Source organism: Syngnathus scovelli, chromosome 4 (genome assembly GCF_024217435.2).
Source record: "Syngnathus scovelli strain Florida chromosome 4, RoL_Ssco_1.2, whole genome shotgun sequence".
Lineage (NCBI taxonomy): Eukaryota > Metazoa > Chordata > Actinopteri > Syngnathiformes > Syngnathidae > Syngnathus > Syngnathus scovelli.
The window spans coordinates 3,880,889-3,902,812 of NC_090850.1; the positions used below are offsets into that span (position 1 = coordinate 3,880,889).

Here is a 21,924-nt window from a genome sequence, read left to right on the forward strand (position 1 = left end):
CATTCACACAATCATGCATAGGAGTCACAAGGCAACAGTTAACAAGACAATGACTGCAATAGGGGCCACCTACGACTGCACCGACATGGAAAAGTAGAAGTGAGAGAGCAGAGTATGGGATTATATGCTAAAACGTCTGCTATACAGTTACCGATAGGAGATTCTATCAAGAGAAGCTACATGAGAGATGGATTAGAATCTCTTTGTCTGCGTGGCTGCGTGTGCGTGTGTGTGTGTGTGTGTTCACACCCTGTGTGGATGCGAGCGTGTGAGGAGAAAGAAGGCATGGGTAAGACAATCTCTTTTAAACCAGGAGGCAATAAATGGGAACGCCCCTGTCATAAATAGTTTTTGGTTAAAGGGAATCATTAGGAAGTGTTCAAACTCTTCCCGCAAACATTCCTATTTGCCAGTTAAATGGGCACTACAATTGACTACGAGAGTTGCAAACAACAGATGAAGAGCAGTCCTTGGCAGATTATATGATCAGGACGCTCAAACTGTGTCAAAGACAAATTTACTGCCGCTTGATCTTTCCTCCTCACAGGTCGACAACCCCATCAATCCAGGAGACTGGGTCTACATCGAGGTCATCAAAGGAAGGAACTGGGCCAGCCACGACGGGAGGGACCATTCCAAGTCTTGCTGACTACACATGTTGCACCCAAGGTTGCAGGACCCACAAATGCATTAACGACGACTGCTCTCCAGGAGGAAACTGGATGGGAGCTTTGGACATCACCGCTGTGTGCCAGGATGAGAGAGCCGTTTTCAAGGTGTAAGGGCTCTACTACCAACATGGCTGCACCATCGGACGGGACCTACTCCATTCAGAAGTTCAGAGGCACTGCCTCACCTGCATCCTATGAGTGCACGTGCCTGTTCAGTACGGATCATGGTTTTGTGGTCACGAGAGTTGTCCGATGCTGCCTGCCAACTGGACACGAGTGTGTGCGCCAGTGTGTGTGACAGACCTCACCTACAGACTAGAACATCAGCAGCTGACGAAAATGCGAGCACATATACAACTTCTTAGACGTGACAGATGTGATAATGATAATGAGACGTGGATTGCGTAGATGCTGTTCTGTTGAGCATGTATTACGGAAACTTGTTGATTTGACCATCAAATATGCTTCGCAAGTAATGGATACGCTGATGTACTGTTTCTTTGTTTTTCTTTTTGTTTTTATTGATAGCATTCTGGTCGCCTTAAGGCAAAGGGACCGTGTAAGAATTTTCCTGCTAATAACATCTGGCCAGCAGGTTTTTCGCTTACACAATAAGTTTGATCTGGGGTATTAAGGTAATGCCTCATCTTCACTGGAAAGTGTTGCTATCATTGTTTGTTGTTTTTATTTTTCCTATTCTTCTTTCTTCATTATACATATATATGTGTTTTTTTCTTACTTGTCTTTGTTGTTTGGGGTAACATAATCATATGATAAAACAGGAGGGAGATGTTAGGGTTTTCCAGGTTATCTTGATCCTATGATTATGTTGGAATGTAACCTGTAATACTTAAACTCGCCTGTCCTGTCTTAACAAAAGTAGTAGAACAAAGTGACTAGCTGCAGAGGAAGCAATCAAAGTTGTTTAGTTCACACAACATCGTGAAGGACCCCCTGCTGTGCTTTGATCAGCCAGGGGCTTCGGCCATTTGTCTACTCTGACCCCCACTCTCACCCCCACTCTGTTCCTCCTAATAAATATGCCCTTGCAGGAAGGAGAGTTCAGACTTCATTCGATAATCGCTGTTCAGACAGCGACGAATGGACTCTCCACCTGCAGGTGTCTAAAAGAACTTGCTTGTCTTCTGTTTGGTTCTTGCAAAATAAGTTGGAGTGAGCAAATCTCTAACAAGGAGCACATGCACGCCTGAGCTTCCGCAGGAAGTACAGGCGGCGCTGAGCTTTCTTTGCCAGTGACAAGGTGTTTGCGGACCAGGAGAGGTCCTCACTGATGTGCACCCCCAGGAACTTGGTGCAGCTCACCCTTTCCACCACAGCACCGTCGATGATCAGCGGCAGGTGTGTTGTGTGACCCTTCCGGAAGTCAACAATGATTTCCTTGGTCTTATTGACGTTCAGCAGGAGGTTGTTGTCCCTGCACCACGTGGTCAGAAGGTCAACTTCCGACCTGTACCGAGTCTCGTCGCCCTTCGTGATGAGACCCACCAGAGTCGTGTCGTCAGCAAACTTCACTATGCGGTTGTCGCTGTAGGTCGCAGTGCAGTCATGCTCGTGCTCAGCGTGATGCTGGCGGAGATTTTGTCACCAACACGCACCACCTGAGGCCTCTGACAGAGGAAGTCCAGTATCCAGTTGCAGAGGGAGGTACTGAGGCCCAGCTCGTCGAGTTTGCAGATGAGTCGCTGCGGCACAATGGTGTTGAAGGCAGAGCTGAAGTCCACAAACAGCAACCTCACATATGAGTCCTTTCTCTCCAGGTGGGTGAGGGCCGAGTGGAGGGCAGAGCAGATGGCATCCTCAGAGGACCACTTGGCACGGTACGCAAACTGGAAAGGGTCAATGGTGGGGGGGAGAACGGACTTGATGTGCTCCATAACCAGCCGCTCAAAGCACTTCATGATGATGGGCGTCAGTGCCACAGGGCGGTAGTCATTGAAGCAGGACGGTGCAGGTTTCTTCGGCACAGGAACGATGGTGGCAGCCTTGAAACACGAGGGGACGATGGCCTGCTGCAGGGAAACGTTAAAGATGTCCGTGAAGACACCCGACAGCTCCCCAGCGCAGTCCTTCAGCGCTCGACCCGGGATGTTGTCAGGGCCCGCCGCCTTACGGGTGTCAATAGCGGCAAGCGCCCTCCTCACACCGTCGGCAGAGAGGTGCAGGGGCTGCTCGTGTGGGGGGGGAGTGGTCTTCAGCGGGCAAGTGCTGTTCTGGGCGTCGAAGCGAGCAAAGAAGCGGTTCAGATCGTTCAGCAGACGGACGTCGCCCTCACAGCTCCTCGGCGCGGGCTTGTAGTCCGTGATGGTCTGAATGCCCCGCCAAAGGCTACGTGCGTCCTTGCTGTCCTTGAAGTGGGTGGAGACCTTGCACGAGAACGCTTTCTTTGCTTCTTTGATGCCTCGGGACAGGTCGGCCCTCGCTGTCCTCAAGCCAGCCTCATCCCCCGCCCTGAAAGCCTTGTCCCTGGCCCTCAACAGTCTGAGGACAGCCCCCGTCAGCCACGGCTTCCAGTTCGCGCGAGTGACGACGGATTTCGAGCAAGTCACATCATCGATGCACTTCGTGATGTAAGAGTCAGTATACTCCTCTATGTCCGTCCAATCGTTGTAGGTGGCTGCCTGCTTAAACAAGTCCCAGTCAGTGGTGTCGAAGCAGTCACGAAGTGCATCGGAGGCACCCTCAGGCCACACTCGAACCTGCCTCCGAACCGGCCTGGATGCCTTTACCAATTGTCTGTATGCGGGCAAAAGCAAAACGGTGAGATGGTCAGAAAGCCCCAGATGGGGGAGGGGGGTGGCTTTGAAAGCTCCCTTTTGCGCCGAGTAGACTAGGTCCAGGAAGCTGTCTCCACGTGTCGAAAAAGGAACATGCTGGTGAAGCCTCGGGAAAACAGACTTCAGGTTGGCATGATTGAAGTCTCCAGCGAAGATGGTGAAACCGTCAGGGTGCGCTGTTTGCTGTTCACTGACAGCCTGGTACAGTTCACCAAGCGCCGCGATCCTGTCTCCTTCGATGTTGGAAGGCGGGATGTATACCGCGACTAGCAGAATCGCGGTAAATTCCCTCGGCAGATAAAAAGGACGGCACTTAATGATCACAAACTCCACAAGCGGCGAGCAGTGCTTACATACCGGAAGGGTCGCACCCAACACCTGCCACTGACTATCGACGGTGCACATCAGTGAGGACCTCTCCTGGACCACCAACACAGCATCAGCGCCGCCTGTACTTCCTTCTACCGTGGCAGTTGTATTGCTGTATTATGAATAAATAAGATAATAAATAAATAAGAGGAGCAAAATCGACCTGATGTGCTCCATGACAAGCCGCTCAAAGCACTTCATGATGATGGGCGTCAGTGCCACAGGGTGGTAGTTATTGAAGCAGTGAGTGAGTGTGAGTGGCTCTGATAGTACATCTATGTGAGCAACGTTTTTGAACAAACAAATCCCAGCCTCAACCAAACTGATACTATCAAATCATCCCCACTAGAACTAGGGTACTACTAATCCTACTTGATCTGCATTCTGTGGGTAGATCTCCTCTAATGGCATCAATGGCAAACTTGACACGCAACACCACAGGGCACAAAACCAAAACATCTGTATTAAATATTTATGTAAATTGGAATTACAGAGTTGAGTTTTGGGACGGGGGAAATAATCAGATTCCAGAGCCCACAATTGGGTCACTGAATAATTGTTGTTGGGTTGTAAAAAACTTACAGAGGGACTGTCCTTGGTTCATGACTGTGCCGATTTACGAATTTTTGTTTTTCATGTTTTATATTAATAGTTTTTCATACAAGTCATGTATTTACTGTATTTCTTACTTTATTACTGCATTTTCATAGGTTAGTGATGGAGTTTGACGAGCTCCAATTTTTGTACAAATTTGAAGGAGTGGAAACTGAGAACTTCCTAAATATTTACTACTCACAGTAATGATAATGATGGCGGTGAATTTGTTAATAATAATGAGAAGAAGAAGAATAAGATTAGGAGAAAGAAGAAGAGCAATAGGAATAAGAATAAGAATAACTTAGCATTTCCACATACATAGTGGTACAGGAGTTAACTTTGCATCTTGTCTTCAATATTTCACTATAATGACGACAAAGTTGTGTTACTCTAATTTCAGGAAAGAATATAATGTACACATGTATAGTAGACAACAAGTATCCATTTGTTTTTTGTTGGTGTTCATAATTGTATTAGATAAATTAGTTAAAATATTTTAGTTTTTATTTTAAAAGGGGAAACTCCTTAGCCTGATTTTCATATCCACTGCACATCATGCACTAAGGGCAGTCTTACTGTGCGCATGGGTGGAGTTTTCTTGTTTTGGTATTTTGCTTTGATATGAGAAGGTAGAATGGGCTCCATTCCATTTCTGTTTCCGTTATGTTCCTTGTCAGTCTCAGACAGGCCCATAGTTTACAAAAATTGGGGACTTCCCCTGTCAAAATCTCTTTTCGGAATGAAAGAAGACCTTGAGAATGGATGACGGATGTGGGTCTAAACATTCGGAAAAATGTATTAATCTCTAATGTGCCAATACTCCAACATGGCTATGGCTGCAAGGGCCCTAGCTCAGACCCGGGCAAACTACGGCCCGCAGGCCACATCCGGCCCAAGGGGTCGTTTAATCCGGCCCGCCAAACCTGAATAAATTGTATTATGAAACATTTTTTTGTCATTTTCCCTGCAATGACTGTGTTTCCCCAGCCCGCACATTTACTCCCGGAAGCCGTGTCAGAAACACCACAAGTGCGTGTACGTACTCAGTAGCACTCCGCGCTCTATTTCTATCAGTGCCGAATTTCGAGTGTGGTGTGTGACGTCAGCATTCTTGTATTTCGCACGCTGAGCTTTCAGATACAGTTTTAGGCTAAAGCCACACACGCACAAACCTTCCATTAAAATGAGTGGCCCAAGGAGAAGAAAGGCGGACACTGAGTGCCGACCGAGTGTTTAAAAAACAGTGGACAATTTGGCTCTACCGACGCGTGTGAGCAGACGTTCAGCCACGTGAACATCAACAAAGCCCCCGTCACAGATCTAGGTTAACGGACCAACACCTCGGCTCTATCCTAAGATTTGCCACAATAAATTTTACTCCAGACTATGATGCACTAGCAAAAAAAGGGAGACCAACAGCACTGTTCCCACTGAAAATGAAGGGGAGTTTCTCTAGTTTGTTGAAAAAAAAATGCATTTTTAAAATAATTTTCAAACAAACTAGATTGCTAGTTTCAGGGATTGAAACTAGTGACCATTCTCATTTTCAAACAATGCAGGATGCTCAAGAACATTGATGCACCACCTGTCAGTGTCCGGGGTGGCATACATCTTTTGTCCACAGGGAGCAACTGTGAGCAGAGTGGAAGAGTGCAGAGGGCCCAGGTGCGACTCATCAGGCTCGTTAAAGGAGAGCTCTTAAGGAGCATGCTGTCAACTGCTCGGCGCCTGAGTGTCCCTTCAGTGTGATCACCTCCACTCCTCGCTCATAGTTCTCGCCTTGCTCTTCGACGCCACGTTCTTCAGATCCTCTGGTCCGCAGTAAGATCTCCGCCACAGCCACGTTGAATTCTCTGACCGAGTCTTGTGTATCCTGCTCATAGATTACCTCCACCGATCACCGCCAAGATCCACCCCGTTCTGGCTGGACTCCACACGCTCCGCCATTGCTGCTCCGTGCTCCTGGCTCTGATCATCCCGCTCTACCTCCACCGCACCTCTTCCAATAAACACTCACTCATTCTGGACGTCTGAGTTGTTTTTTCTGCATGTGGGTCAACTAAATCGCTAAAACGATGACAGAACACTCAGGCCAATCAGACCCAGCAGAGCCACTCAGACGCGCCCTCGCAAAACAGCAATGCCAACTCCAATCCCACGAGTCCACTCTCCAAGCCCTCCTGGAGCAGCAGCAGCAAACCAACCATCAACTGGTGACCAGTGACAAGTGACCAGATTGTTTCAAAACACCCAGGTCAGAGAAACCCCCTTGCCGCCAGCTGACGCCTCGAGCTCCACAGTATCGCCGCCGAGTCTGCATTTTGGCGAGGTTCGTTCCCCTCATCCGGAGAAGTTCTCCGGAGAGGGTGGTAATTGCGGACGGTTCCTCCTGCAATGTTCGCTAGTTTTTAATCGGTCTCCCCAGTCGTTTTCCCACGACGGAGCTAAGATCTCGTTTATTTTGGGACTCCTCACGGGCAAGGCGAGGAGTCGCGAGGAGGGCGAAAGGCCCGATTTTCTGACTGCAGGAATTTTGGCTGTTCTTACGAGGAGTTTTTAAAGGAATTTAAGCAGACCTTTTCGACCGAGACCGATAAGACCGGTGTGTCTCGCCGGTTGTGGGGGCTTAGGCAAGGGAATAACACCATGTCAGATATTTTTATTGAGTTTCGTACGTTAGCAGCCACGTCTGGGTGGGGCCCTGTAGCCTTGAAAGCGTTTTTTTTTTTTTTCAAGCCTTAAATGAGTCCTTAAAGGACGAACTGGCAGTCCTGGAAGAACCAGGGACTTTGGACGACCTGATTTCCCTGGCCATTAGGTTGGACAATCGAATTAGGGAGAGAAGGAGAAGCTCCTGATGGGAGCAGACGGAGGAGAGATCACAGTTTTTTTTAGCCAGGCCCAGTCTGCCCAGGCGATCACCTAGCCAGTCCTCTCCAGAACCCGAGGCCATGCAGATTGGCTGGGCCCGACTCTCCCCGGAGAAGCTGCAGCGGCGCCGCGAGTCCCGACAGTGTCTGTGCTGCCGCTCCCCGGATCATTTCATCGCCAACTGTCTGGTTCGGCCAAAAGAGAGGGTCTTGAGGGGAGGACCGCCGGACCAGCCGACAAGTGTTAAGTCTCCTCGCTTCTCCCTACCTGCCATGATGCCTGTGCACAACCATCACAAGCTATCTGCGCTGGTCGACTCGGGGTGCAAGAGAAACTTGATCGACCAGGAATTTGTCTCCCAAGCCAAAGTCGAGAAGGAACCTCTCCCTACGCCTCTCGCTGTCTCTGCCCTGGATGGGAGGGGGCTCTCCAGCATAACCCAACGCACCAAACCCGTGGAGCTAACCATCTCTGGCAACCATCGTGAAATCATTTCCTTTTATGTCTTCCCCGTAAGACAGTCTGCCCTTGTACTTGGTTTCCCCCGGCTTCAGAGACACAACCCTCAGATCAACTGGTCAGAATGCTATATCGAGTCCTGGTCCACGACGTGCTTGTCCTCTTGTCTTCAGTCTGCCGTGCCATCTTGCCCGCCCCGAGTAGCACCCGAGGAACCTGGTCCAATCGATCTTTCACAAGTGCCTAGAGAATACCATGACCTAAGACAGATTTTTAATAAGACCAAGGCTTCATCCTTACCACCACATCGCCTCTATGATTGCGCCATAGAGTTTCTTCCCGGAGCTCCGCTACCGTCCAGTAGACTCACGCGCAGAGAGACAAGCTATGGAGACTTACATCAATGAATCACTGGCCGCTGGCATCATTCGCCTCACTCTTTGTGAGCAAGAAGGCATTGACTACCGTGGCCTCAACCTCACCGTCAAAAACAGGTATCCTCTTCCCCTCTTTTCATCAGCATTTGAAACAGTCCAGGGGTCCACCATCTTCACCAAGCTCGACCTCCGTTATGCATATCATCTGGTCAGAATCCGCCAGGGAGATGAGTGGAAGACCGCTTCCAAGACCCCACTAGGCCACTTCGAGTACCTTGTCATGCCTATTGGACTTTGCAACGCCCCCACAGTCTTTCAAGCCTTAGTCAACGATGTCCTTCGGGACTTCCTCAATATATTCGTCTTTGTTTACCTTGATGACATCCTCATCTATTCACGGAACTTCTCCGAACATCGCCATCATGTCCGCCTGGTGCTGCAGCGTCTCCTGGAAAATCGCTTATGTGTCAAGGCTGAGAAGTGCGAGTTCCACAAACATTCCGTCACATTCTTGGGATTCATTCTCAAGTTCGGCCTGACCCCGACAAGATCAAGGCCTGGACTGGCCTATTCCTAAGAACCGCAACCAGGTCCAACACTTCCTCGGGTTTGCCAATTTTTACCGCCGATTCATCTGCAACTCCTGTCAGACAGCCGCTCCCCTAGCAGCCCTGACCTCTACTAAGACAACATTCACCTGGACTCAAGAAGCCAACGCCGCATTCATCACTTTAAAGGAGAAGTTCTCACAGGCACCAATCCTAATTCATTCAGATCCCTGCAAACAATTTACCCTGGAGGTCGACGCCTCCGACACAGGAGTAGGGGCTATTTTGTCACAGCGCTCAGACTCTGATGGGAAGCTTCACCCCTGTGCCTTTTTCACCCGACGTCTGTCACCCGCAGAGAGGAATTATGATGTCGGTGACCGGGAACTTTTGGCCATTAAGTTGGCGCTTGAGGAGTGGCGTCACTGGCTGGAGGGCACTGAGCAACCCGTGCTGGTCTGGACCGACCACAAGAATCTGTCGTATCTACAGTCCGCCAAACGCCTGAATCCTCGACAGTCTCGCTGGTCCTTGTTTTTCTCTCGTTTTAATTTGTCCATTTCTTATCGCCCAGGCTCCCTGAACACAAAGCCTTGTCCCGCCAATTCGCTCCCGGCGAGTCAGTGGAGGAACCAGCTCCCATCCTTCCCCCCCAGCTGCACCATAGGCTCCCTCTCCTGGGATATCGAGGGGCTCGTTGCTCAGGCTCAGCTACGGGAACCCGATCCAGTCCCTTCCTCAGTCCGTCCTCGCCTAATTAACTGGTTTTATTCGGCCAAATTCTCAGCCCATCCCGGGACCAGCCGCACCATCACGTTGATCACCAGACGCTTCTGGTGGCCATCCGTCCACAAGGACATCAGGGAATACGTTCTCGCCTGTCCCATCTGCGCTCGCAACAAGTCCTCCCATTGACCCCCTGCTGGTCTTCTACAGCCTCTCGCCATACCCAACCGTCCCGGTCCCATATTGCATTAGATTTTGTGACAGGCCTGCCCGTCTCACAGGGAATGACTACCATCCTCACCATGGTATCCCGCAGGAGAGCCTGTCCGATTGAGGTCCCCAGTTCATATCCCAGGTGTGGAAACATTTCTGTTCAGCCCTCAATGCGAAGGTCTCCCTGACATCAGGCTACCATCCCCATACGAACGGGCAGACCGAGCGCTTGAACCAGGAGCTCGAGGCCGCGCTCCAATGTCTCTGCTCCGATAACCCGTCCGAGTGGAACAAGTTTCTCCCCTGGGTAGAGTATGCCCACAATTCCCATGTCTCCTCTGCCACAGGACTCTACCCTTTCGAGATTTCGTTAGGTTATCAACCGCCGCTGTTCCCAGATGACGAGAAGGAGATCACGGTAATGTCTGTTCGCCACCATATACAACGCTGCAAGAACGTTCGGTCCAACGCCGTCAAGGCCCTTCACCGGTCCATCGAACAGAACCGCAAGTATGCTGACCGACGACGGTCCAGGGTGGCATACTTCTTTTGACCACAGGGAGCAACTGTGAGCAGAGTGCAGAGGGCCCAGGTGCGACTTATCAGGCTCGTTAAAGGAGAGCTCTTAAGGAGCATGCTGTCAACTGCTCGTAGCCTGAGTGTCCCTTCAGTGTGATCACCTCCACGGTTGTGCCTCTAGCTCCTCGCTCATAATTCTCGCCTTGCTCTTCGACGCCACGTTCTTCAGATCCTCTGGTCCGCAGTAAGATCTCCGCCACAGCCACGTTGAATTCTCTGACCAAGTCTTGTGTATCCTGCTTGTAGATTACCTCCACCGATCACCGCCAAGATCCACACCGTTCTGGCTGGACTCCACACGCTCCGCCATTGCTGCTCCCGCTCCGTGCTCCTGGCTCCGATCATCCCGCTCTACCTCCACCACCAATAATCACTCCTCACTCATTCTGGACGTCTGAGTTGAAAACGATGACACCACTTGTTTGCGACTAATCTTAACTTTTAAAGGTTTTAAGGCCGACTTTAAGGAAGTGTTTCCCATTTCATCACCTCTGTCACCAGGTGTTTGTGAGTTAAAGCTCTGCTCTGATTTTCAGATATCCGTCACGGTGTTGCCGTTTTGATTCTTTATTACTTTCTTTAGATGTATTCTTTCAGTGATTCTTCAAGATGATGTATTTGGTCAGAATGTTTGCCGTTTTGTGTGATTTCGCCTCATAAGATAAACATCTTTCACAAATCTGACCTGCAGCCGCTGAAGTGATGGAAATTGTTCATTCATAATAACAGTGTCATATTTAATGAGAATCACTGATAGTAGTCTTTGGGTGAAATATTTTGTTTAATGCTGTTAATAAATGCATTTGTTTTCAAAAAGCTTTTTTCGAATATCCATGCTTTACCACCTATTAAAGGTCAAAACCTTTTATGCAATGACCTTTACATGTCATTTATAATACTTCACACAAACACTACATCCATCTGCTCCTGGTTCGGCCCCCCCAGTCAAAATTGAGAACCCAATTCGGCCCGCAAGTCAAAATGTTTGCCCACCCCTGCCCTAGCTGCTCGCAGTTCTGGCAATGATCATTTTTCTTTCATTAACAATAATTCTGTCTATGTGTATATAAAACAAATTCACTGCAAGAACCAATTATCACAAGGCCCTTATGTATTTAGTCCAAAGTAACACACTAAAGCAAGCCAATTAAACATACTGCATACTGTTTGACAGACTATAATGTCAAACAGTCCAATCTCCCACCAACTTTAAAATTATAGCTTTCTTCTGAAGCATATATTATAACAGAGCACTATATCAGACCAGAACTCTGGCAGTATTTCAACTACCGAGGATGGAGGCCAACTTTAGGAGAGAGCAGAGACAGCAGCTCAACATTAACAGTTATGGATTTCGAGGAAACACTACCTTAAGCACTGACATTTTTATTTATTCTCTGAATAAATCTTCAGGGGTTGAATAAATCATAACAGAAATAACTTCACTGACTGGCTTTCACTTTACGCCATCCGAGTATTGTACCTGTCTTGATTATGTTCCAGTTTTTGCTACTGTCATTACTTTTTGAGCAGAGTTGAGGTGGAGAGGGGCGTTCATGGAAGGCTAAGTTAATGCCATGCTTTCAGCCACATTAGTTTTCAACTTTTTAACATGCTTGATCCCTTTTAACTCGCAACACAAACAAAACTTTCCATGTGTGTGGGGAAAAAAAAAACACTTTCCCAGAGTTTTATACGTATTTATTATGATTTTTGCTTTGTGGTAGCTCCTTGGGGCTTGTTTTCTTCCTCACTGAATAATTGATTGATTGGAATTGATTGAGTCCAATTTTCACAGACGCCTGGCTAGAACCATGTTAAAGCGAAGAACATCCAATTTTGAGCATCGAATTAAAAGCAGGCAAAACTCCAGGCTGAACTCCAGACAAAAAATTATATTTGCTAAACAGAACCGGAACATAAAGGATTACGACAGCTGTATGCCATGCATAAGCAAAGAGGAGTGGTAAACAATGTTAAAAATGTAATATACAAGTACTATGTGAAATATTTATATCAATACTGACGTTTGTTTATTTTCAAACTTGAGTCCTGAGTTTTTATTTGACTTTTGAGATCTGCACAATAAATGTTCTGTAATTACATTATCATAGAGCTTGATTTTGTGTCTCTTTTCAATTTAGGCTTGCTTTGAGACATAAAAATAAAGTTTGCTCTTAAACACAATGTGAATTCTCAAAATAATTTGAATTTCTCATATTATTATGGTTTAATAAAATCCTTGCTCAGATCCCTAGGACGCATGCGCAAATGAAATTGCTCCACAAAATTAGAAACTTGCCCCTCAAATGATTAGCATGAGTCAGCCCAGTCACCAAGTGACAGCGAGCCACTAAGCAAATGAACCGACTTAAAATGTGCCATATGATGTTTCACATTCACGTGGCACTGGACTAAATACATAAATGCTTGAGAGGAAATGCAATTAAGAATACACACTAGGCAAGATTTGACAGGGAACACCTTCATTTAAGGGGTTAATCCACCCACACTGTGTAGATTCCATGAAACTGCATACACAACAACTTGAACATTTACCCCAAAAAATGTAAATGGCGTGCACTTATAATAGCAGCACCGTATGGTGCCCAGAGTCTCACATTCACCCATTCCCATACAAATTCATACACCAATGGGCTGCTGTTGCTATGACTTCCATGCCCATTTGTAGAAAAGTAGGGTTCAATGTTTTGCCCAAGGACACTTTGACAGCCGACATACAGTCAGCAGTGGAATTTGAATTGGCAACTCTTCGGTCACTGATGGCCTGCTTTAAAAGTCAAAGTCAAAAAGTCAAAGTCTGCTTTATTGTCAATTTCTTCACATGCCAAGACACACAAAGAGATCGAAATTACGTTCCCACTATCCCACGGTGACAAGACAGTTCACAATGTGCATACAAGTAAACAACACAAGAAAAAAAAAAAACAAGAAGGCACAATCAATGAATAAATAAGAGTGATGAATAAATAATAAATAAACAAATAAGACAATAAATAAGTACAGGACGCTACGCAGAAGGGGGGAGAGAGTTCAGGATCCTAACAGCCTGGAGAATGAAGCTGTTGGTGAGTCTGGCTGTGCGGGAGCGCAGGCTCCTGTACCTCTTCCCAGAGGGCAGAAGATCAAACAAAGAGTGAGCTGGGTGACTCACATAACTCACAATTGTGGCCGCCTTGCAGGCGAGATGGGAGGCGTAAATGCCCTTCACGGAGGGGAGTGAAGCACCAATAATCTTACCAGCCGTGTTCACTATGCGCTGCAGGGCCTTCATGTTGTATTCAGTGCAGCTACCACCCCAGACAGCAATACAACTGGAGAGAACGCTCTCAATGGTGCCACAGTAGAATGTAGTCATGACGGCCGGAGGAGCACTTGCTCGCCTGAGTTTCCGCAGGAAGTACAGGCGCCGCTGAGCTTTCTTCGCCAGTGACGCGGTGTTGGCATACCAGGAGAGGTCCTCACTGATGTGCACCCCCAGGACTTTGATGCTGCTCACCCTCTCCACCACAGCACCGTCGATGGTCAGCGCCAGGTGTTGGGTGTGACCCTTCCGGAAGTGAACAACAATTTCCTTGGTCTTGTTGAGGTTCAGCAGGAGGTTGTTGTCCCTGCACCACGCGGTCAGAAGGTCAACCTCCAACCTGTACTGAGTCTCGTCGCCCTTGGTGATGAGATCCACCAGAGTCGTGTCGTCAGCAAACTTCACTATACGGTTGTCGCTGTAGGACGCAGTGCAGTCATGTGTCAGCAGGGTGAAGAGCAGTGGACTGAGCACACAGCCTTGGGGGGCCCCCGTGCTCAGCGGGATGCTGGCGGAGATTTTGTCGCCAACACGTACCACCTGAGGCCTCTGACAGAGGAAGTCCAGTAGCCAGTTGCAGAGGTAGGTACTGAGGCCCAGCTTGTCGAGTTTGCAGATGAGTTTTTGTGGCACAACGGTGTTGAAGGCAGAACTGAAGTCCACAACAGCAATCTTACATACGAGTCCCTACTCTCCAGGTGGGAGAGGGCCGAGTGGAGGGCAGAGCAGATGGCATCCTCAGAGGACCGTTTGGCCTGCCTGGTACGCAAACTGGAAGGGGTCTAAGGTGGGGGGGGGGGGGGGGGGAGAATGGATCTGATGTGTTCTAAGAAAAGCCGCTCAAAGCACTTCATGATGATGGGCGTCAGTCCCACGGGGCGGTAGTCATTGAAGCAGGACGGAGCAGGCTTCTTCGGCACAGGTACGATGGTGGCAGCCTTGAAACACGAAGGGACGATGGCCTACTGCAGGGAAATGTTAAAGATGTCCATGAAGACACCCGCCAGCTCCCCAGCGCAATCCTTCAGCGCTCGACCTGGGATGTTGTCAGGGCCCGCCGCCTTACGGGTGTTGATAGCGGCAAGCGCCCTCCTCACGCTGTCGGCAGAGAGGCACAGGGGCTGCTCGTGTGGAGGGGGAGTGGTCTTCAGCGGGCAAGTGCTGTTCTGAGCGTCGAAGCGAGCATAGAAGCGGTTAAGATCGTTGAGCAGACGGACGTTGCCCTCACAGCTCTGCGGCGCGGGCTTGTAGTCCGTGATGGTCTGAATGCCCTGCCAAAGGCTCCGTGCGTCCCTGTTGTCCTTGAAGTGGGTGGTAATCTTGCAAGAGAACGCCCTTTTCGCTTCCTTGATACCCCGGGACAGGTCGGCCCTCGCTGCCCTCAAGCCAGCCTCATCCCCCGCTCTGAAGGCTTCGTCCCTGGCCCTCAGCAGCCTGAGGACAGCCCCCGTCAGCCATGGCTTCCAGTTAGCCCGAGTGACGATGGACTTCGAGTGAGTCACATCATCAATGCACTTTGTGATGTAAGAGGAAACAGAGTCAGTATACTCCTCTAGGTCTGTGCGATCGTTGCAAGTGGCCGCCCGCTTAAACATGTCCCAGTCAGTAGTGCCAAAGCAGTCTCGAAGCGCATCAGAGGCACCCTCAGGCCACACCCGTACCCGCTTGCGAACCGGCCTGGATGCCTTCACCCTTTGTCTGTATGCAGGCAAAAGCATAACAGTGAGATGGTCAGAATGTCCAAGATGGGGGAGGGGGGCGGCCTTGAAAGCTCCTTTATGTGTAGAGTAGACCAGGTCCAGGAAGCTGTCACCACGTGTTGGAAAATTAACATGCTGGTGAAGCCTCGGAAAAACAGACTTCAGGTTAGCATGATTAAAGTCCCCAGCGAAGATGGTGAAACCGTCAGGGTGCGCCGTCAGGGTGTTCACTGACGGCCTGGTACAGTTCACTAAGAGCCGCGATCCTGTCGCCTTCGATGTTGGAAGGCGGGATGTATACCGCAACTAGCAGAATCGCAGTAAATTCCCTCGGCAGTTAAAAAAAGACGGCACTTAATGACCACAAACTCCGCCAGTGGCGAGCAGTGCCTGCATAGCACTACGGAGTCCCGGCACCATTCGTCACGAACGTAAACGCATATTCCACCTCCTCGCGATTTTCCCCCTCTCATAATGGCACGGTCCCCCCGATAGCACGCTAGCCGCTCCAGATGCACAGCAGAGTCCGGAATGTTGACAGTCAACCAGGTCTCAGTGAACACGAGCACTCAGCAGTCACGCACTGTCCACCAATAAAAGAAACTCTTAAAACAGTGAGGTGCATTTGTTAGTTTACATTCAGCAATATGGAGCATTCTCTATACTGTATATCCGTTGTTTGATTTGTATTGTTTAATAATTCTTATATTTTACATTACCGTATTTTCGGACTATAAACCACACCGGATTATAAGGCGCACCTTCAATAAATGGCCCATTTTAAAACTTTGGCCATATATAAGGCGCACCGGACTATAGGGCGCACCATTAATGCAATCACAATAACTTGAAATAGTGAAAACAATAACAATATATCAATAATGTTAATATCACACAACACACAAAATAAACATGTAAAGCTTACTTTAATAAGTACAAAACAAAACAGTCAGATAGATCAGTAAACTTTAAAAGTTAAAGTTAAAGATTAAAATAATAACAAATTAACAATTTTATGAAAGTTGAATGAATTTTTTATTTGATGTATTAAGTTTGTTTTATTGTTGTTATTTTTGTATGAATAAGAAGGGTGATATTGGTGTTTGTAACTGCAGTAAACAGGCCAGGTTGCATCATGTCAGATTTTTAATCCAAATCAAATCAATCTCCATTTTATCTTTTTTATTTCAACTTCAGACGCAACAAATTACTTTATAATCACAAAATAATGATCCATAGTCTTTTTGATTCATGATTCATAGTCTTCAGCGGGCCACTTATGATTGATTTTATGACACAATGCCTCGGGCCAGTTTAAATTTAGACGCGGGCCGCATTTGGCCCGCGGGCCGGAATTCGGTCCATATATAAGGCGCACCTGACTATAAGGCGCACTGTCGGCTTTTGAGAAAATTTGAGGTTTTTAGGTACGCCTTATAGTCCGGAAAATACGGTATATATTTATATTATATTATAACATATTCATATTCCATCCATCCATCCATTTTCTGAACCGCTTAGTCCCCACGGGGGTCGCGGGCGTGCTGGAGCCTATCCCAGCCGTCATCGGGCAGTAGGCGGGGGACACCCTGAACTGGTTGCCAGCCAATCGCAGGGCACACAGAGACAGACAACCAATCGCACTCACACTCACACCTAGGGACAATTTGGAGTCGTCAATCGGCCTACCAAGCATGTTTTTTGGAATGTGGGAGGAAACCGGAGTGCCCGGAGAAAACCCACGCGGGCCCGGGGAGAACATGCAAACTCCACACAGGGAGGGCCGGAGGTGGAATCGAACCCGCACCCTCCTAACTGTGAGGCGGACGTGCTACCCAGTGCGCCACCGAGCCGCCTACATATTCATATTGTTTATTTATATTATTTGTCCGATGTAGGCTGCTACATTCACTAACTTTCTTCTCGATGCTTTGTTCTTTATCCATTGTTCAAGCCTGTCGATGCTTTGTTTATTGTTCAGTTACCTCATTCTCCTGCCTTGTTCTCCCAAATTTGCTTCAGCCTGTATGCACACGCTTTCAATTTTATAAAGCGCTTTGGACACAGTACAGTGTAGATAAAGCACTATGTAAATACAGTCTATTTACTGTTTCTCTTGCATTGCGTGATCATTTAATTGTGTATGAATTCCATTAATCAGCTTCCTGTGGGTTTTTTTAAAGTTAAAGTTAAAGTCCCAATGATCATCGTCACACACACACATCTGGGTGTGGTGAAATTTGTCCTCTGCATTTAACCCATCCCCATGTGATTTTGATCGATGCCCTGGGGGAGAGGGGAGCAGTGAGCAGCAGCGGTGCCGCGCTCAGGAATCATTTGGTGATTCATTTTGTCAGTGAATTTGTCCATTTCTGGAAGGTGTTTTAATGACCCTTCCAGCCCTCTCGGAATTGATCAAACTGTCACTGTTGTATTCAAATCAAACTGTTAAAACATGTTATAATTAAATCAACTTGGCATTGCTGTATACAAAACAAATTGATATAAATTGTTATGCAAATGTCTTTTTTTTTTAAATAAATCAACTGTATTCAAAACAATTAACACAAATTGTTATTCAAACTTCCAGTTTATATAGGTATTGCTGTATTCAAATCATATGCTATTCTGGTCAAATTTATGTTTTTCTTTGTTGTCAATGTTTTATTCAGACTTTAGTTTATTTGTTACTGCTGTATTCAAATCATGTTATACTGGTCAAATCTATGTTTCATTTTGTTTCTCTCTTTACATGATTATGGTAGTATTATAATTAGTACTGTAGTAATTTAGATTGGTTTAGATTGGTTGTAGTCTGGGACTAGATAAGCAGAAATGCTTCAACGCTTTCCCTTTTCGACAAGTCATCTAAAATAAAATGTGAAATTAAGTTGTAATAAGGGTGGTGTACATGCCGATATAATCAAAATTAAAAATCAAACCATTTCAGTTTTTAAAAAACATACAAAATCTTTTGAGACTAATCACTACTGTCTCTTGAAGCAATGACATCATAGGTCAATGTCTCAAGGTAAAAGCAAATATGGTTGATTTCACATTTCACAAATCTTTACTACTGGCCAGACCTCACATGGGTCTTTTATTGTGTGAAGGTCTCATTTGTTCAGTGTTGCGGGGGGTGCTGGAGCTGTTGACATCCTATTTGAAATCTTGTCATGTCTTTAATGTCGCAACAAATATGCCTTTTTTAATGTACATAATTTTAAAATGTAATAGTTTGGCAGATGCAAGGATTCTGCCCAATGCCATAAATTGTCACGGTCGGGTGGAGCATGGAGCAGGACGACCAAGTGCAGCTTGGACCAGGATTTATTGAAGCAACTCAAAAGGCAAACTGACATGACTTAACAAACAATAACTTGACTGACTGACCAGGACGTGAAACAAGAAGACAGCAGGACATGACGGCATCAAGACAGTACGACAACCCCGAACGACAGCAACCAACACGACAGCAACCAACACGACAGCAACCAATGATCCGACAGGGAGTGAGGGGCAGATAGGACTTATATACATGACAGGTAACGAGAGGCAGGTGGGAATAATCACACTGATCATGGGCACACAGGAGGGGAGGGGCGAGCACACAAACAGAAACCAAGACAACAGACACATAGTGGAGCAGTTGGGGACGAGACGTGAGATAAATATTCATTTGCATCATGATCAAATGTCTTCCAACACATCACAAGCTTCCCACGATTGCCTTTGTTAGTGGAAAAAAAAAAAAAATCATTTTACAATTACTCACAGAGGTTTTTAGCTCTGTCTGTCTGTCTGTCTGTCTGTCTGTCTGTCTGTCTGTCTGTCTGTCTGTCTGTCTATTTGTCCGTCCATCCATCCGCCCGTCTGTCTGTCCGTTCATCCGCCCGTCCATTTTTTTGGGGTATTCAGTCCGGCTTGCGCTCCATTCCCCGTGAATAGAATCAGTCCACTATATTTTAAGCAAACTGTTAATGTTCGAACTATTGTCAGTGTTACAGTAGTTTACAATAATTTTGTCTGCCCATCCGTCCAAGTAATAAATAATCCATAAGACAGAAAAGACAAGACAAACATACACAGATGTTGTTATTGTTGCCTTTTTTTTAACATACAGTATTTGATACTGGAGTAATCCAAAGTAATTAAAATTAATCAAGTCACATTACTTTATTTTAGTACTTTGATTACATTACTAATTGCATTTTTTAACAGGTAACTTGTAGCCGTATCAGAATAAATTTTTCAAATTAACCATCCCAACCCTGCCTGTCAGTTTACTTTAATGACGATGCAAAAGTTTGTAATGAGAAGTTTGTAATGAGAAGAGTGTGAGAGAAGCTTATCTGTCAAGACTAGGACAGAATCTACTCACATTCTGGGGACCTAGTCACACTGCTGAACACTCCAAAGCTCAGTCCTTATCTCATCATCTAAGAATGACAAAAAAAACGAGGTGGGAGTCTCCATGCAGGTGGAGATGGGAGGAACTTTTATCTATCTCTATTTCTTTATCTCTTTAATTTATCTCTTTTGCCATCACTCAGTATTGTTACTATAGTTTTTTATTATTATTATTTTGCAGTGAATACATGATAGATATTTATAGATATTCCCTTTCTTACTGAAGTTACCGATTAAGCTTATTAGTTGGTCAGTGGTCACATATTTGTACAAATATACACATAGATCGAAACTGTGAATGAATCAGAAATACGTTTTTTTCCATCGTTCATAACAAAAGGACCAGAAACTGTTCAACTTATTTTTGTTATACGATTGTGTATGGATGTAAAAGATGTTAATTGGATTGCCTGGTCATTGTATTGGATATAATTTGTCTATTAAACAAAGATCAGAAACTTAAAATACTGTAAGCTCTTCCATCTTGACGTAATTGACCACCCAACATAGTTGATTACGTTATAGCTGCATCAGCGGCAGGCCCAGCAGCAACGTCACCGTTTTAGTTAGAATGTACATAAACATCCAATCTACCATTCACGCTTCCCGATGCTGATCCGGGCGTCGTAACATGCAGTACGATCGAACACAAGGTTGCTGATGGTAAACAAACCCGCAGCATCCAACGTTGCGAACCGCAGTGATGGCACCGCATCCTTTCATCTTTTCGAGAGTAGTAAAATAATATTTGCGACACACGTACGGGGAAAAAAATGAGCAGTCGTTACCGTCTTTTTGTGTTGAAATTCGGCACTATCCGTGCAGCAACACAACTCCGAATTCTCTGATCATTCTTCGTTTAGGGTTGCTCCTACAGCACGAAGCACCTGGCTGAGTGTCTGACAACAATAGCCTGCCGTCATCTAACCATAGGTTTCAATAAACCGAAAGCACAGGCGCATTTCTCACTCCCACTCAAGAAAAACAGCAGTACTGTACTGGCAGAGGTGCTGAGAACAGCGCTCCTACGTGGCACCATTGAGTATTGGGTGTAAACTCGGGGTAATTTTTGGGGGGTATTCAGTCTGGCTTGCTCTCCATTCCCCGTGAATAGAATCAGTCTACTATATTTTAAGCAAACTGTTAATGTTCGAACTACTGTCAGTGTTACAGTAGTTTACAATAAGTTTGTTTTTTATTAACAGTTTGGCCTACAACGCAAGAGTATTTTAATGTCGGTCATCCCAGTGGTAGAACTTGCCAACTTTGGGTTGTGAAACATAGGAAGATTTTTTTTTCCCCATCTGTGTATAGGCCCAAGGGTTCTTTGCCAGGTTTCTAAGTCTTTTTGCCTTAATTTTAGCACATGAAGAAAAATTATGCACACAGAGCCATTTCCCTAATATTCAAAAGTACTGTGTTCGAGGACAATGGATAAATCAGCAGTTTTAGCTTTGCTTTCTTTAGAAATATACAGCACATTTTACAACAGCAACAGCTGTAACAAAGCGCTTCACATATATACCATGTTCCGCGCCTCCATTGTTGAGGCGGCCGACCGGAGCTGTGGCCGTAAGGTCGTTGGTGCCTGTCGTGGCGGCAATCCCCGAACCCGCTGGTGGACACGGGCGGTAAGGGATGCCGTCAAGCTGAAGAAGGAGTCCTATCGGGCCGTTTTGGCCTGCGGGACTCCGGAGGCAGCTGACAGGTACCGGATGGCCAAGCGGAACGCGGCTTCGGCGGTTGCTGAGGCAAAAACCCGGGCGTGGGAGGAGTTCGGTGAGGCCATGGAGAATGACTTTTGGACGGCTTCGAGGAAATTCTGGTCCACCATCCGGCGTCTCAGGAGGGGGAAGCAGTGCAACGTCAACACTGTTTACAGTGGGGATGGCGTGCTGCTGACCTCGACTCGGGACGTCGTGAGTCGGTGGGGAGAATACTTCGAAGACCTCCTCAATTCCACCTACACGCCTTCCATTGAGGAAGCAGGGCCTGGAGACTCTGAGGCGGATTCTCCAATCTCTGGGGTCGAAGTCACTGAGGTAGTTAAAAAACTCCTCGGTGGCAAGGCCCCGGGGGTGGATGAGATCCGCCCAGAGTTCCTAAAAGCTCTGGATGTTGTGGGGCTGTCATGGCTGACACGCCTCTACAACGTTGCGTGGACATCGGGGACAGTGCCTCTGGATTGGCAGACTGGGGTGGTGGTTCCCCTCTTTAAGAAGGGGGACCGGAGGGTGTGTTCCAATTACAGGGGAATCACACTCCTCAGCCTCCCTGGTAAGGT

At 46.9% G+C, this 21,924-nt stretch overlaps 2 protein-coding genes across 3 annotated transcripts in view; both read right to left on the minus strand.

Moving 5' to 3' along the window:
* Positions 1-21,071, minus strand: part of LOC137840206 (USP6 N-terminal-like protein) — a 45,898-nt gene extending 24,827 nt beyond the window's left edge. The window contains exon 1 of one of the 2 annotated variants that reach the window (XM_068650386.1): positions 20,429-21,071. The gene's annotated coding sequence lies outside the window, so the exon portion shown is untranslated. Of the gene's footprint in view, positions 1-1,994; positions 2,198-20,428 lie in introns of those variants that run through there. The other variant, XM_068650387.1, reaches the window with a different exon arrangement.
* On the minus strand, positions 1,999-19,024 carry LOC137840207 (uncharacterized). Its single transcript, XM_068650389.1, has 2 exons — positions 19,006-19,024; positions 1,999-3,947 (listed from the first exon to the last, which is right to left on the minus strand). Exon 2 carries the CDS (start codon positions 3,869-3,871, stop codon positions 2,204-2,206), a length of 1,668 nt encoding a protein of 555 aa, XP_068506490.1. The 5' UTR covers positions 3,872-3,947; positions 19,006-19,024; the 3' UTR covers positions 1,999-2,203.
* Positions 21,072-21,924: the final 853 nt, after the last annotated feature.

What these genes read in the sequence shown, in the direction of transcription:
- LOC137840207 (XM_068650389.1), bottom strand. Translation starts at nt 3,871, where the DNA reads ATGTGCACCGTCGATAGTCAGTGGCAGGTGTTGGGTGCGACCCTTCCG.